The sequence below is a fragment of the Sinocyclocheilus grahami genome, unplaced genomic scaffold, assembly GCF_001515645.1.
Source record: "Sinocyclocheilus grahami isolate Dianchi unplaced genomic scaffold, SAMN03320097.WGS_v1.1 scaffold876.1, whole genome shotgun sequence".
NCBI lineage: Eukaryota > Metazoa > Chordata > Actinopteri > Cypriniformes > Cyprinidae > Sinocyclocheilus > Sinocyclocheilus grahami.
Window position 1 is genome coordinate 1,099,469 of NW_015506055.1, and position 12,970 is coordinate 1,112,438.

Consider the following 12,970-nt stretch of genomic DNA (forward strand, 5'->3'; position numbering starts at 1 on the left):
AATAAACTGCACATGGGTTCTTCACTACGCTTGCCTTCAGTGGATTGATTGTTACAGTTGCATTTTAATTTGAAGTCATCTTGTGGTCCCCTTGGAAGTTTGCTAAGGGCACACTGTAGGGGCAAAGTGAGAACAACTGTTTTAAATAACTACATACTGAATATCCTAAATAAGAGTTTTGTTTCTGAATAATGACTGGTGGCTTTCCTTCATGCAAGAGCCTTTAGAAATAAAATGAAGACTCTTGATATTTCCATTTTTTTTAATGCTGACAAATGTTACATGGATATAAAATTATATGGATATTAAAATAAAGGTAAATTTAAAGGTATATCAAACACCATATATTAAAGGATATACGAACACAGTGTATTGTTCCCGTTCTCTTAAACACACCCAATGTATTGCCGTGGTATGTAGTTTTCATTTCTCATAGCAAGTCTCCGAGCTGTTTCTGGTGGAGACATCTGTAATGTAATCTGGTCAAGTGAGTGATGAAAGATTAATTTAATTAGATCACTATTTGGAATGGCAACATTCCTATTTATTTTATTTTTTTTTAAGAGAGCTTCTTAAAGTACACGTTAACAAACACTCAAAATATTTGCATACCCACAATGTATTTGCTAAACCTAGGAAACAGTGCATGTGACTTAACTGGACTACCATGAAGAGGAGAAATGCTATGCTGTTGAGTTGTGAAAGAACACCACCCTACAAAGTTCATCATTCTAGCTTTAGATGCTAATTGGATTGTCATGATACTTCAAAGAACACTGCCATTTTCAAATATTTGTAATGTTTTAACTATATCATTGTTTTTTTTAAATAATTTAAATAACTTTATTAATAAATCTAGCATATTTGAGTATATTATTAAAAATATAACAGCCGTGTGCAGCAATGAGATGGCAGGGCTTCAAAAACACAGGGGCACTGCTGTGGAAAGATGAATGTAGAGCTGTTCAAACAAACCTCTCTTAAAAATCTGAATGTAAAGCTAATCATAGAGCACAACAGTAAATCTTTTAGCACCATGATTCAGCAAATGAACAAAAGTGCTCTTTGAATGTGTAAGGATTGGAGTTAAAGTCAGCATTTGGTAAACAGTTTTCAAAGGGCAATTTGATCAGTCTGATGTACCGTAATAGAACTGGCAAGGCAAATGTTCCAACACAATTCTGTATATGTGAGCCTGAATTGTTCAGTTCTTTTAAATTGTTATACGTTATTGGTATAAAATGTAACATGCTCCACACATTTGTCATGGATTTTTTTTGTTGATTGATGGTTCAAACATATGGCACTGGTGCAAACTGTTTAAAAGGCTCATATACAGTATATATTGGTCCTGCATGTTGTATCACTCATAAATGGTAATCCCATGTGGCAAAAAAAAAAATGGCTTAAAACATAAATACATACAAACAAAATAAAAACATCTCCTAGTGAAATCAGATCACATTTGGCTCCAGACTGTTGCTGAATGGTAATTCTGGTTTTATATGTCCTGTTCTTTGGACAACAAGAGGAAAGAGACAGACAGTGAGGGCAACCATGGAAAATATTAGCTCAGTGGATGAAGGAGAGGTGCCAAATGAGAAAAAGACAGAAAGAGCAGAGAAAGAATGATCAAAAAAGACCTGTCTGGCCGTCTTCAGAATGGCCCTCTGTGAGTTTCATCTGCACCTGAGAGAAACTATGGAAAGGGTAATGAAGAGTCAATTATTGTAAATGAACCCCAACAGGCCGATCATATCACTCTGAAGGGTTTGTTTTAAAATAATGGCCATCCGACTGTACTTGTTACATGGCTAACTAAATGAGTTTAAATCATTTTATTAGCTTTATTAGAGACAGAACATGACGGTTTCCCAGATGAGCAATGGTAATCATTCAAAGATATTTGAATGCTTAATGCTTCTATTGACCAATCAGAATCAAGCATACCAGAGCGTTATAGTTGGCATGTAATAAATTCAACTATTTCCTACATGAAAACTCATTCTTATGTATATATTGCATGCATATATTTTATTTTTTATTTTACTGGTGAAACGACTCTCTGTGATGTATGTCAGGTTTCTCCATTCATTTAGTTCACTTAAACCTAGCCTCTACAATCAACTGAAAGCTTGCAACAATCAATGAATAGAACCAAGTCTCCACCTTTATTTATATATCATTTTTACAAATGACAGTGGCCCTCAATGTCCTTAAAATAGAGGTTTTTCAGATTTGGCTTGAGAACTTCTCAGGACAAATCTGGTTCCAAAGTGTAGCTAAGTATAGACACACACGGGCAGCATTGGATGAGCATTTTCACACACGCATACTAACACATGTGTGTAGCGCTGGATGAATCGCATTCCTCGCTCTCTTCTTACACATTCACATCGTTGAATGAGCATTTACATTCAAACACAGAATGCCAAAACAGAAGATAAACACAAATGCCCCACCCAGAATAGAGTTGAAGTCTTTTTCTGGCTTCTCTATGTTGCTATGCTCAAGCTCCAGTTCAACCCGACTGATAAATGACCCTGGTCACTATAACTCGAGTAGGTTCTCTTTCTTTCTCTCTCTCTTTCACACACACACACACACACACTCTCTCTCTCTCTCTCTCTCTCTCTCCCTCTCTCTCTTTTATTGCCATGCTTTGATGTTAAACAGGACGTCTCCATAGATACAGGTCTTTCACACACACACACACACACACTCTCTCTCTCTCTCTCACACACACACACACTCTCTCTCTCTCTCTCTCTCTCTCTCACACACACACACACACACACTCTCTCTCTCTCTCTCTCTCTCTCTCCCTCTCTCTCTTTTATTGCCATGCCTTGATGTTAAACAGGACGTCTCCATAGATACAGGAATAAACAGATGATAACAAGCCCTCAGCCTTTAAAGCCCATTTCAGAAGGGAGTAACAGGAGAGACAGAAGAGAGAGAGAGAGAGCAGAACGGGACAGAAGTTGTGCAGACCCAGGAGCGTGTGTGCGTGCATGTGTGTGGATTGCCAGCAGCTGGAAGTCAGTAGCACAGGTAAGAGCAATTTCACTGACACTAATGTGAGAGAATGTCTTCATATACAAATGCACATGCATGCATGCACTCATCTTATTAGCTATATGCATGCACACATAACATCATAGACCCATAATACACCATGCATCAGCAGATGTGGTTTGCATATTGAAACATGCTGTATATAAATATTGCTATACAGTAAAGTGTGAATTCAGTGCATAAATTGACATGACATAAAGTGGCATAATTTCAAGACAAGATGATATATGCTACTGATTTAGCACCTTAACAAATAAAAAATTTGCATTCATTGCTGTGAGATACTGTGTTGAATGGAGTATCTGTCATGACTTTTTTATTGTTGGTATTTTTCTCTCCTTCTACTGGTCATAAATATACAACACAAAAAGTCAAAACGGGTAGAAAAGAGCATGTTTTAATTGCAAAAAAAAAAAATTATAATAATTTAAAATCTACTGTTTTCAACAGACAGTATAGTAACATGTCCTAACTGCAACATCTGCAGTCTGACTAAGGGCCATCAAGTGCCAAAAGATGAAATCATGTTCACTTTGGATAATTACAACTGCCACTGACTAAAATGATTTAGATTGCAATTATACATAAGCAAAATATACTGCATGATGTTTTCCCAGCGGCACATTGGCACATAAGGATGCTATTCATATTATAAATAATGAACAAAACAATGCTGACATCATCAGGTTAATTATAGAGCTGCTGTCTGTCTGATCAGAAAGTAAACACCCATTAAGTTATCTATAAAACATATAACTTTTTATGGTTTGTGATTATCATATATTAAAATCTATTATACTTCAGTATAAAATACAGAGCAAGTGTACAGAAACATGTTGTGTGGGGAATACAGGTATCCAGAGGGCAGGACCACAAAGAAGGTTTAGCTATAAAACTCTGGGGCTGAAACATATGATTATGATCTGCTCATAAAGTCTTCAGGACATGATGTGTCTACTGTTTGTTTGTGTGTTTTGTCTGGATGGGTGGGTACTTGTGTCTTTAATACAATGGTTTCCATGGACACCTCCACAAGTCTTGTCCTGAGTGAGGGGATCTCTTGGGAGGTGGGCAGTGTGTGTTTATGTGGACTGTTGCCTTTGCATGTGTGTTAGAAGGGTGACGCTCATGCTCACAATGATGTCTTTATTCAGCCGCCTGTGTGGGAATAACCTCAGCAGCAGCTCACACATGATCCCTCATACACTGTATTAGGGAAATACACAGCACACACATGCAACATGTTAAGCATGACGACTTATAAAATTAGACGATTTTCATGGTTCAGTGACTGAGGAACTGTTTGACAAACCAGTGATTATTACAACATGGTGCAACAATGTTTGGATACATTCTCCTCAACAAATAGGAAATAACTTGTCTGCATAACTTTTTTTTCTTTTGCATTCAGCAAGGACACATTAAATTCATCAAATGTGACAGAAAATATATTTATAATATTACCAAAGAGTTCTATTTCAAGTAAAATGTTCATTTGAACTTTACATTCATCAAAGAATCCTGAAAAATGTCGCTGCACAAAAACACTAAGCAGCGCTGTTTTCAACATTGATTATAATAAGACATTTTTCTTGAGCAGCAAATCAGCATATTAGAATGATTTCTGAAAGATCATGTGACACTAAAGTCTGGAGTAATGTTTGCTTAATATTGAGCTTTGCCATCACAGGAATAAGTTACATTTTCAAAAATGTGAATATAGAAAAGAGTCATTTTAAACTGTAGCAATATTTCACAATATTACTGTTTTTAATGTATTTGTGATCAAATAAATGCAGCCTTGGTGAGCAGAAGAGACTGTTTGATGCAACACTTGAGCCATTGTGTGTGAGCTCAGAGGAGACTACAGATGGCTGAAAGAGTTGGATTTGAAGCCAGGGCAAGCCCACCCACTGCTGCTGTACACTCATCACCTCTCCATGAGCCATCGGCTGCCAAACTCCTGACATCCATCTGAAACATTCCACAATAACTCCAAGACACATCAGACCATACACACACCTACTCTCGCCTCCATCAACAATGGCTGGACTGTGCAGACACACCAAGAAAGTCTAGAATCGGCCTCACTTCTGAAATTCCACGTTATCCAAACACTTCCACAGATCCATTGAGCTTTGAATTAATGCAGTTGCAAGTACAGAGACAATGCATTCTTGTACTTTACATCAACTATCCCATTTATATATTTGTTATTTTATGCCTGCATATTAGCGTGCTTGAGGCTGGAATGGGTATTAGCAAATATTTGATTCATATTAATGTCTCTACTGACCCTTTTCTCAGTATAGTATTAATGCGAAAGAAGGTATCAATGAAAGACAGTAAAGGCTGGAATACACTCCTCAGCATTTAAAATTGGAACAGATTTAAAACGCTAGGCACCCTACACATACCAACTTTGTAAATGTTTACAGAGGAAAAATTGGGAATCATACACTAAACGACTGGGAATCACATACTACCAGACTTTCACTTGTTCGGAACAAGAAAGAAAACAATATGTGTTCTAAAATTGGCTCAGAATATCAAATATGTATTATATCCTCCAACTGGATGGAATCATAGTGCTAATCATAATCATAGTGCTAAAAAACATAGTGCCCATCAAAGAGTACATGATTTTCTATGAAATCTATTAAGTCCAACTGCCCAACTTAAGGTCGTTTACACCAAGAACAATAACTACTGTATATAGATAACTATAATGCTATAAACTATAACTATATTAGAGTTTTGTCAGCTATGTCATCTGTTGCTTTAGTTTTTTTTAAAGTCTGATGAATTCTGATGGCAGTGGCTGTTTTATCGTTCATCAGCTGGAGAAAAACTGGAAAACGGTATTGTCATTATTGTTATAGTTGTAGTGTGAACATCCCTATTCTCAAAAATTTTTTTTAAAAACGTTATATTTATAGTTAATAAGAGATTGTCATAGTAAAACTAAAAAGGCCATCTGAAAATGTTTAGGAAATGTGTTTTTGTCTGTTGAGCAGTGCTCCGAAGTGAATAATTAGCAGTCTGCTGAGAGCTGATAATCACCTCATTAGCTCAGTCCTTACTACATATATTACTGTGCATGCAAAATAAACCCCATAAAATGTAAAATATACAAGTAGATATTGTAAATATTAACAATATTTTCATAGATTAAGTATAAAGCATAACTGTACAGTATTGGCAATGTAACAGAAATACTGAAAAGGATATGTTTATCATATTATTTAGAGCAAAGACATCTCGGGTCATAACATATGAGGAGTTCCAGAAAGCTCTAGAAGAACTGGCCCCAAAGAGATTCAAAATTCAAAGCAAAGAAGAGGCACTGCAGTCTATATATACGCTAATCGAGGGAAAAGAACCCACCAACGTTGGTGTAACGGTAAGTCAACCATTTGAAAACAATAATTTGAGGTATTTTTGCACGAATGTATGTTGATATAAATAAATGTGACTATACTGTGCAAGATGGCATCAAAATCAATATTGTTATAGACTACCAATCAAAAGTTTAGGATCAGTTTAAAAAAAAGAAATGTATACTTTTATTCAGCAAGGATGCTTTAAACTGAAAAAAATTGATTGATCAGTTATGATCAATGATCAAGTTATGCTGTTCTTTTAAACTTTCAATTCATCAGAGAATCCTGGAAAATAATCACGGTTTCACTGTATCATGGTTTCACAAAGATACTAATCAGCATTGACAATAATAAGAAATGTTTCTTGAGCACCAAATCAGCATATTAGGATGATTTCTGAAGGATCATGTGACACTGAAGACTGGATGCTAAAAATTCAGCGTATTTAAATAAACAGTTATTTAAATATTTAAATGTTATTTTTAATCATATTTCACAATAATAGTGATTTTTTAATCAAATAAATGCAGTTTTGGTGAGCATAAGAGACTTTAAAAACACTGAAGAATCTTAAAAAAAAAGAAGCAAGAAGACAGAAAGGTTATTTGTTTGCCATATTAATGACGTCAGTCATCTAGTTACTAGGCTTCATCAACTTCTTGGCAACTAATATCTTAGGCAACTAATATCTTAGATGTGACAGAAATATGGGGTAAGGGTATTGCCTGAATATTTAAAATGTTGCTCATGAAGCTCCTTCAACACTGCACAGTTTGGATGTCTCCTGTATCTAACACATAATTCAACTCATCTGTAGTTGCATGCGTTTTTTATGAACTTATTTGGATGCATCAAATAAGAGAGACACCTAAAATGAATAGTGTTGGTGGACCTCCAGAAGCAAGATTGAGAAACGCTAGCAAGGTACTACATCATTCCTCAGTGGGTTCAGCACAAGAGGGCAGTAACAAATCAAACAACAATAAATCAAACCTGGCAACTAGTTAAAAGTTCAAAAGGAGTTGCAAGAATATGTGATGTATATGTGGAATTCATTCAATGCAAAAAAAGGTATACTTTTATTCAGCAAGGATGCTTTAAACTGAAAAAAATTGATTGATCAGTTATGATCAATGATCAAGTTATGCTGTTCTTTTAAACTTTCAATTCATCAGAGAATCCTGGAAAATAATCACGGTTTCACTGTATCATGGTTTCACAAAGATACTAATCAGCATTGACAATAATAAGAAATGTTTCTTGAGCACCAAATCAGCATATTAGGATGATTTCTGAAGGATCATGTGACACTGAAGACTGGATGCTAAAAATTCAGCGTATTTAAATAAACAGTTATTTAAATATTTAAATGTTATTTTTAATCATATTTCACAATAATAGTGATTTTTAAATCAAATAAATGCAGTTTTGGTGAGCATAAGAGACTTTAAAAACACTGAAGAATCTTAAAAAAAAAGAAGCAAGAAGACAGAAAGGTTATTTGTTTGCCATATTAATGACGTCATTCATCTAGTTACTAGGCTTCATCAACTTCTTGGCAACTAATATCTTAGGCAACTAATATCTTAGATGTGACAGAAATATGGGGTAAGGGTATTGCCTGAATATTTAAAATGTTGCTCATGAAGCTCCTTCAACACTGCACAGTTTGGATGTCTCCTGTATCTAACACATAATTCAACTCATCTGTAGTTGCATGCGTTTTTTATGAACTTATTTGGATGCATCAAATAAGAGAGACACCTAAAATGAATAGTGTTGGTGGACCTCCAGAAGCAAGATTGAGAAACGCTAGCAAGGTACTACATCATTCCTCAGTGGGTTCAGCACAAGAGGGCAGTAACAAATCAAACAACAATAAATCAAACCTGGCAACTAGTTAAAAGTTCAAAAGGAGTTGCAAGAATATGTGATGTATATGTGGAATTCATTCAATGCAAAAAAAGGATCTGCTGAGGCAGGCTGCAACAGCCTTGTGCAGATCATCTGGTTAAATAAAAATATTATTTGGTTTGCTGAAGCACATTTCTAGTTCCATATTTTATTATATATATATCACTCATTTGTATGTTATATTTGTTTAACCATTCTAGAAAGTGGCCAAAACTGGTGCCGTGGATCGGTTAACCGACACATCTAAATATACGGGCTCACACAAGGAGCGTTTTGATGACAGTGGGAAAGGCAAAGGAAAAGGTGGGCGGGAGGAGATTGTGGAGCACACAGGCTACGTAGGTGCCTACAAGGACGCTGGGACTTACGAGGAGAAGACGAAGGCCAAGTAAGGCCCCACTGTCTCCATGTCAGCAAGCTCTGAGCTTCATCTTCATCAGCACTTAGGTCTGGACCAAAGCTAAACTTGAACTTTGACCTGTAAAATCACACAGCCACTATGCAGTGTAACACAGGATGTGTTGTAAATGTTTGTCTTTAAGTATAAAGAAGTATTACAGTCGGTTTTTGTTAGAAAGTTGACAGAAGGGTAAGAGAGGACTGGTCTCAGTCCTTTCATGCAGATACCAGCCCCTGCTGTATGTAGGATTTCAGGTGAAAATCTCAAAGAGGAAGCATAAAGACAGCTCTTTGGGTGGGGAAACAGATAATTAGTGTTTTTGTTCAGTTTTTATGTTGCTGTTTAATAGCTAGGCGCATCTAAACATCACAGTGCTTCAGAGAGGGACAAGCGGAACACAGGAAGCCCTTTAAGAGATGTATTTCCTCCAACATGTGTATAGATGCACTAACGGAATTGCTGTCAATAAAATCTAACAATATTCATTGCTAAAACGTAAATGTCTTTCTCCAAAGGATAATGGTAAACCAGCTTTATGTGTGTATTAGCCTTCTGTTATTATTTCCAAAAATTAATCGTCATATCTTTACGTTAGCTTACTGTGTAACTGAAACTGGAAACTGCCTTTGTATAAACTATTACTAAATAACTTTTGGTGTGTTTAATTTTAAGTTTTGTTTATGTAGGCCTATTTTGGTTTATTTTAAATAACAAATAAAATGCATAGGCTACACAACTATTTTTTTCCCTGCAGCAACAGCAAAACCTCTCTGGCGAGGTACAAGACTAAAACAGACAACAAAAAACATTGTGTCTGTGTAATTACTAACTACTATAGCATCATGACTATAACTACTAGTTTCAAAATAAAGATGAAATAGATTACGGCTTCACATTCTACAGCATGCTTAAACATATCCATCGTGCTAATTCTGTCAAACTAAGGGCTTTCAACTAGGGGTCCATGAACTGATGTTCCCTGAAGGCTGTTAATTAAATGATATGCCAAGCAAAACTATTTGACATTGTTAAAAATGTATACGGTAGGTCTCTTGCTTTGTAAAGGTCGAAACCCTTTTTTGCTTTATTCAGCACTCTGCGCATAAAATGAAGTTCTTTGCACCTGCCTGTGCTGCCTCTCATAAACCTAACAAAAATGTGCCACTGTGTAACCACAGCAACCTCCAAAAATACAGTAGTAAAACTGTGGTTAAATAACACCAGATACCTAATAACAAAGTCAAAAACGCTGTTAACTGTCATATCCAGCATTACACACAGCGTGTGTACGGAACACCGGTCCACTTGTCCGAAGTCTGAGGGACAGACGCTGGTCCCTCTGTTGCCATGGCAACCGCACCACACACAAACAAAACAGTGGCACCTGGCTCCGGCAGCCTTCCCCTGCCCTCTGAGTGTTTATAACCAAACACACTCGTTCATGGCAACGTTTGTTTGGTTCATCTCCTTGGAAGCGTTAATCAAAAACATCTCGCTCTATTCCAGCTCGAGCCTTTGTTGCTCCTGTCACATGTTGATAAATGGCATCGCACAGCAGCGTCGCAAACGCCTTCAGTCAAGTTCAGAGCTCGCAGCGCGCTGTAAGTCAATCAAGCGGCTGATTAATTGCCTGTTAACATGAGCGCTGTTGATGCAGGCGGATGACTGAATGCCTCTAGGAGGAGGTACGAGACACGATTAAGTAATGCTAAATGTACACTATATAAAAAGTCATTGTAATGGCTGGTTACATGTTTTATTTCTAATGTAAGGTATGTGTGCAGTTTGAATACAGCTTTGTGCGTCTAATCACTTTATTGCATCGGCTATATCTGATCTGGTTCTTGCTCTGAAACGCTTGAGAACTAATTCGATTTCCCCCGGACATCAATAAAGGAACCTAGTGGAACGACAAAAGACATCATTTATTGAGTGCACTGTGTGAAGTAGGCTAGGCTAAAGATTCCTTTAATTTGGGAACCAGGCCACCTGTTCAATATTTCGCATGCTCATATATGCCATATTTGTCAGATAAGCCTATATATTTGTATTTGTTTATGTATGCGGGACGGGTACCCCTTCTAATTAACGTGTTGCGTAATTCTAGTGAACGCATGGAGCCAAATATGAGTCAGGGTCATGTCTGACCTCACTTTTGTTACATGAGCTCTAAATAATATAGGACTATGCGACCAGTGGCGGCTTGTGGGTTTTAAAATAGAGGAGGCACACTAATTGTATTGGTCTGGGGATCCCTGTCGATTATTATTATTATTATTATTTGCTTAACCACTTTAAAATGACCTTTTGGTTGCTTTTAGTCAGAACATGTAAAGAAAACGACACACATACAGCAAGATAATATAAATTCACTTACCTGGACTATCACTTGAAGCAAACATCCATCCCTTTTTAAAGGGGTCATATGATGCGATTTCAATTTTTCCTTTCTCTTTGGAGTGTTACAAGCTCTTGGTGCATAAAGAAGATCTGTAAAGTTGCAAAGACTAAAGTCTCAAATCCAAAGAGATATTCTTTATAAAAGTTAAGAGTCAACCCGCTGATCCGTGCTGGTCGCTGAGGAAATACTTTAACTTCGCGCTGTGGATCACCGGATCGGCTTTCTCCGTGGATGAAGCGAGTCCAGCCCGGGGTCGTCACATGTGGTTGCTGCAGGCATCACAAAGCTGTGCCTCCCCGAAGCGCAGATGATGTGACTGCAGTGCCTCACCCGACAAGCTGCCACTGTATGCGACAATTAGTAATTAACAACTTGTTGAAATGATAATCTAATAGCCTACTGATGCTCTTGTGTTGTTTCACATATTATTTAGAGGTTATATAACAATTAGCAAGTAGGCTAACAATATGTTGAAATGATTATCACATGTCATTAGGCTTGCTACTGTAGTAAAATGCTAAAGTATGAAAAATAAAGACAAACAGGATCTAAGCAGAGGTTATGCAATAAGACAACTTTCAATGAATCCACTATACATGACATAAGAAGTTCCTGGATAAGACTAATTGTTGACTCGATGGTACCACCTTGTGGCACTTTGTAGAACATGTCTCTAATTTATTGATTTATTCATTCATTTAACGTCACATGGTTGGTTCCATTTTTTCTGAAGAGACCAGCTTCACTGCAGTTCAAAAGTTTGGGGTCATATCTGTCAAAAAACATTCTTACACACAAAAAACTTTTACTGACCACAAACTTTTGAATGGTAGAGTATATAATTCCCAGACACTGCATATGGAAAAAAGCAGAAAAGGCTAAAATTAAACTGCACAAATATGTGTGCATGTAGTAGCCTGGAATACCAACCAATTTTTACCAGACAAAAAAGTATTATATAATTGATAAGCATAATCTATGCACATGTTCTGAACTGACTATTCAATTAAGAACAAACAGTAGTTTGTACCTTTAATGAGTTCTCCGTGCAGTTGCTAACGTTGTGATTTGTGACTCATTAAGTGCAGACTTACCGGTGTTTGTCTCCAAGAAGAATCCACAAGCTATTGCTGTGTATTGCTGTTTTTAACACATTAATATACCTCCAGAGGGCTGCACACTCGGTGAATTGGTTGTTGTGGTGTTTACAAGAAAATCTAAAATGTGAAGAAAACACAAAATAAGTAAATAAAAATTGGTTCTGAAAGAAATTTGAGTAGAAACAGGTCTCCAGAGAAAAAAGAGTTGCAATGAACTGCAGTTCCCCTTCAGGAACTCGAGCTGCGCCGAGATTCGCTTTGGAAATGCCCTTGCGTGACTGCGTTCTGAAGCACGCGTCAAATCAGTCCAATGGAGCAGCGAGACATCACGAGCAGGGTGACGTAAGCACCAGAAAGTATAAAAGCGCATCCAGCAGAGCGCAAACCAGCTTCTGCTCTTCAGTAGCGCTCTGTGTATGTGTCTGTCTATTTACTGTTGTCTGTCGCACAAGCATATATAAAAAACAATCATGAAAAAGTCTATAGCGAGCGAACGGCATTACAAACGCTGTGTTCCTCCCTTCCCACGATATCTTGCGGCGGGGGATACACACGATTTGTGTGTCGTTTGTTTTGGAGTGGAGCATGCACCGTCAGCTTTCGAGCAGCTGATTGTCATCACTGCGAGTTACTCTCGCTGCGTATGCTCCGCTCTCGCCTGGCTGTGTTTGATGAGAGCGGCCAGGCTCGCGAT

General features: G+C 37.2%; 1 protein-coding gene across 1 annotated transcript; it reads left to right on the forward strand.

Annotated features, from left to right (window-relative positions):
• Positions 1–6,292: 6,292 nt before the first annotated feature.
• LOC107563498 (tubulin polymerization-promoting protein family member 3-like) lies at positions 6,293–9,418 on the forward strand. Its single transcript, XM_016248388.1, has 2 exons — positions 6,293–6,481; positions 8,576–9,418. Exons 1-2 carry the CDS (start codon positions 6,308–6,310, stop codon positions 8,765–8,767), a joined length of 366 nt encoding a protein of 121 aa, XP_016103874.1. The 5' UTR covers positions 6,293–6,307; the 3' UTR covers positions 8,768–9,418.
• The last annotated feature ends 3,552 nt before the right edge of the window (positions 9,419–12,970 follow it).

Bases quoted from the DNA above. Each gene is read 5' to 3' on its own strand.
- LOC107563498 (XM_016248388.1), top strand. From the start codon at position 6,308: ATGTTTATCATATTATTTAGAGCAAAGACATCTCGGGTCATAACATAT. The intron at 6,482-8,575 runs GTAAGTCAACCA...TAACCATTCTAG, and splicing joins CCACCAACGTTGGTGTAACG to AAAGTGGCCAAAACTGGTGC.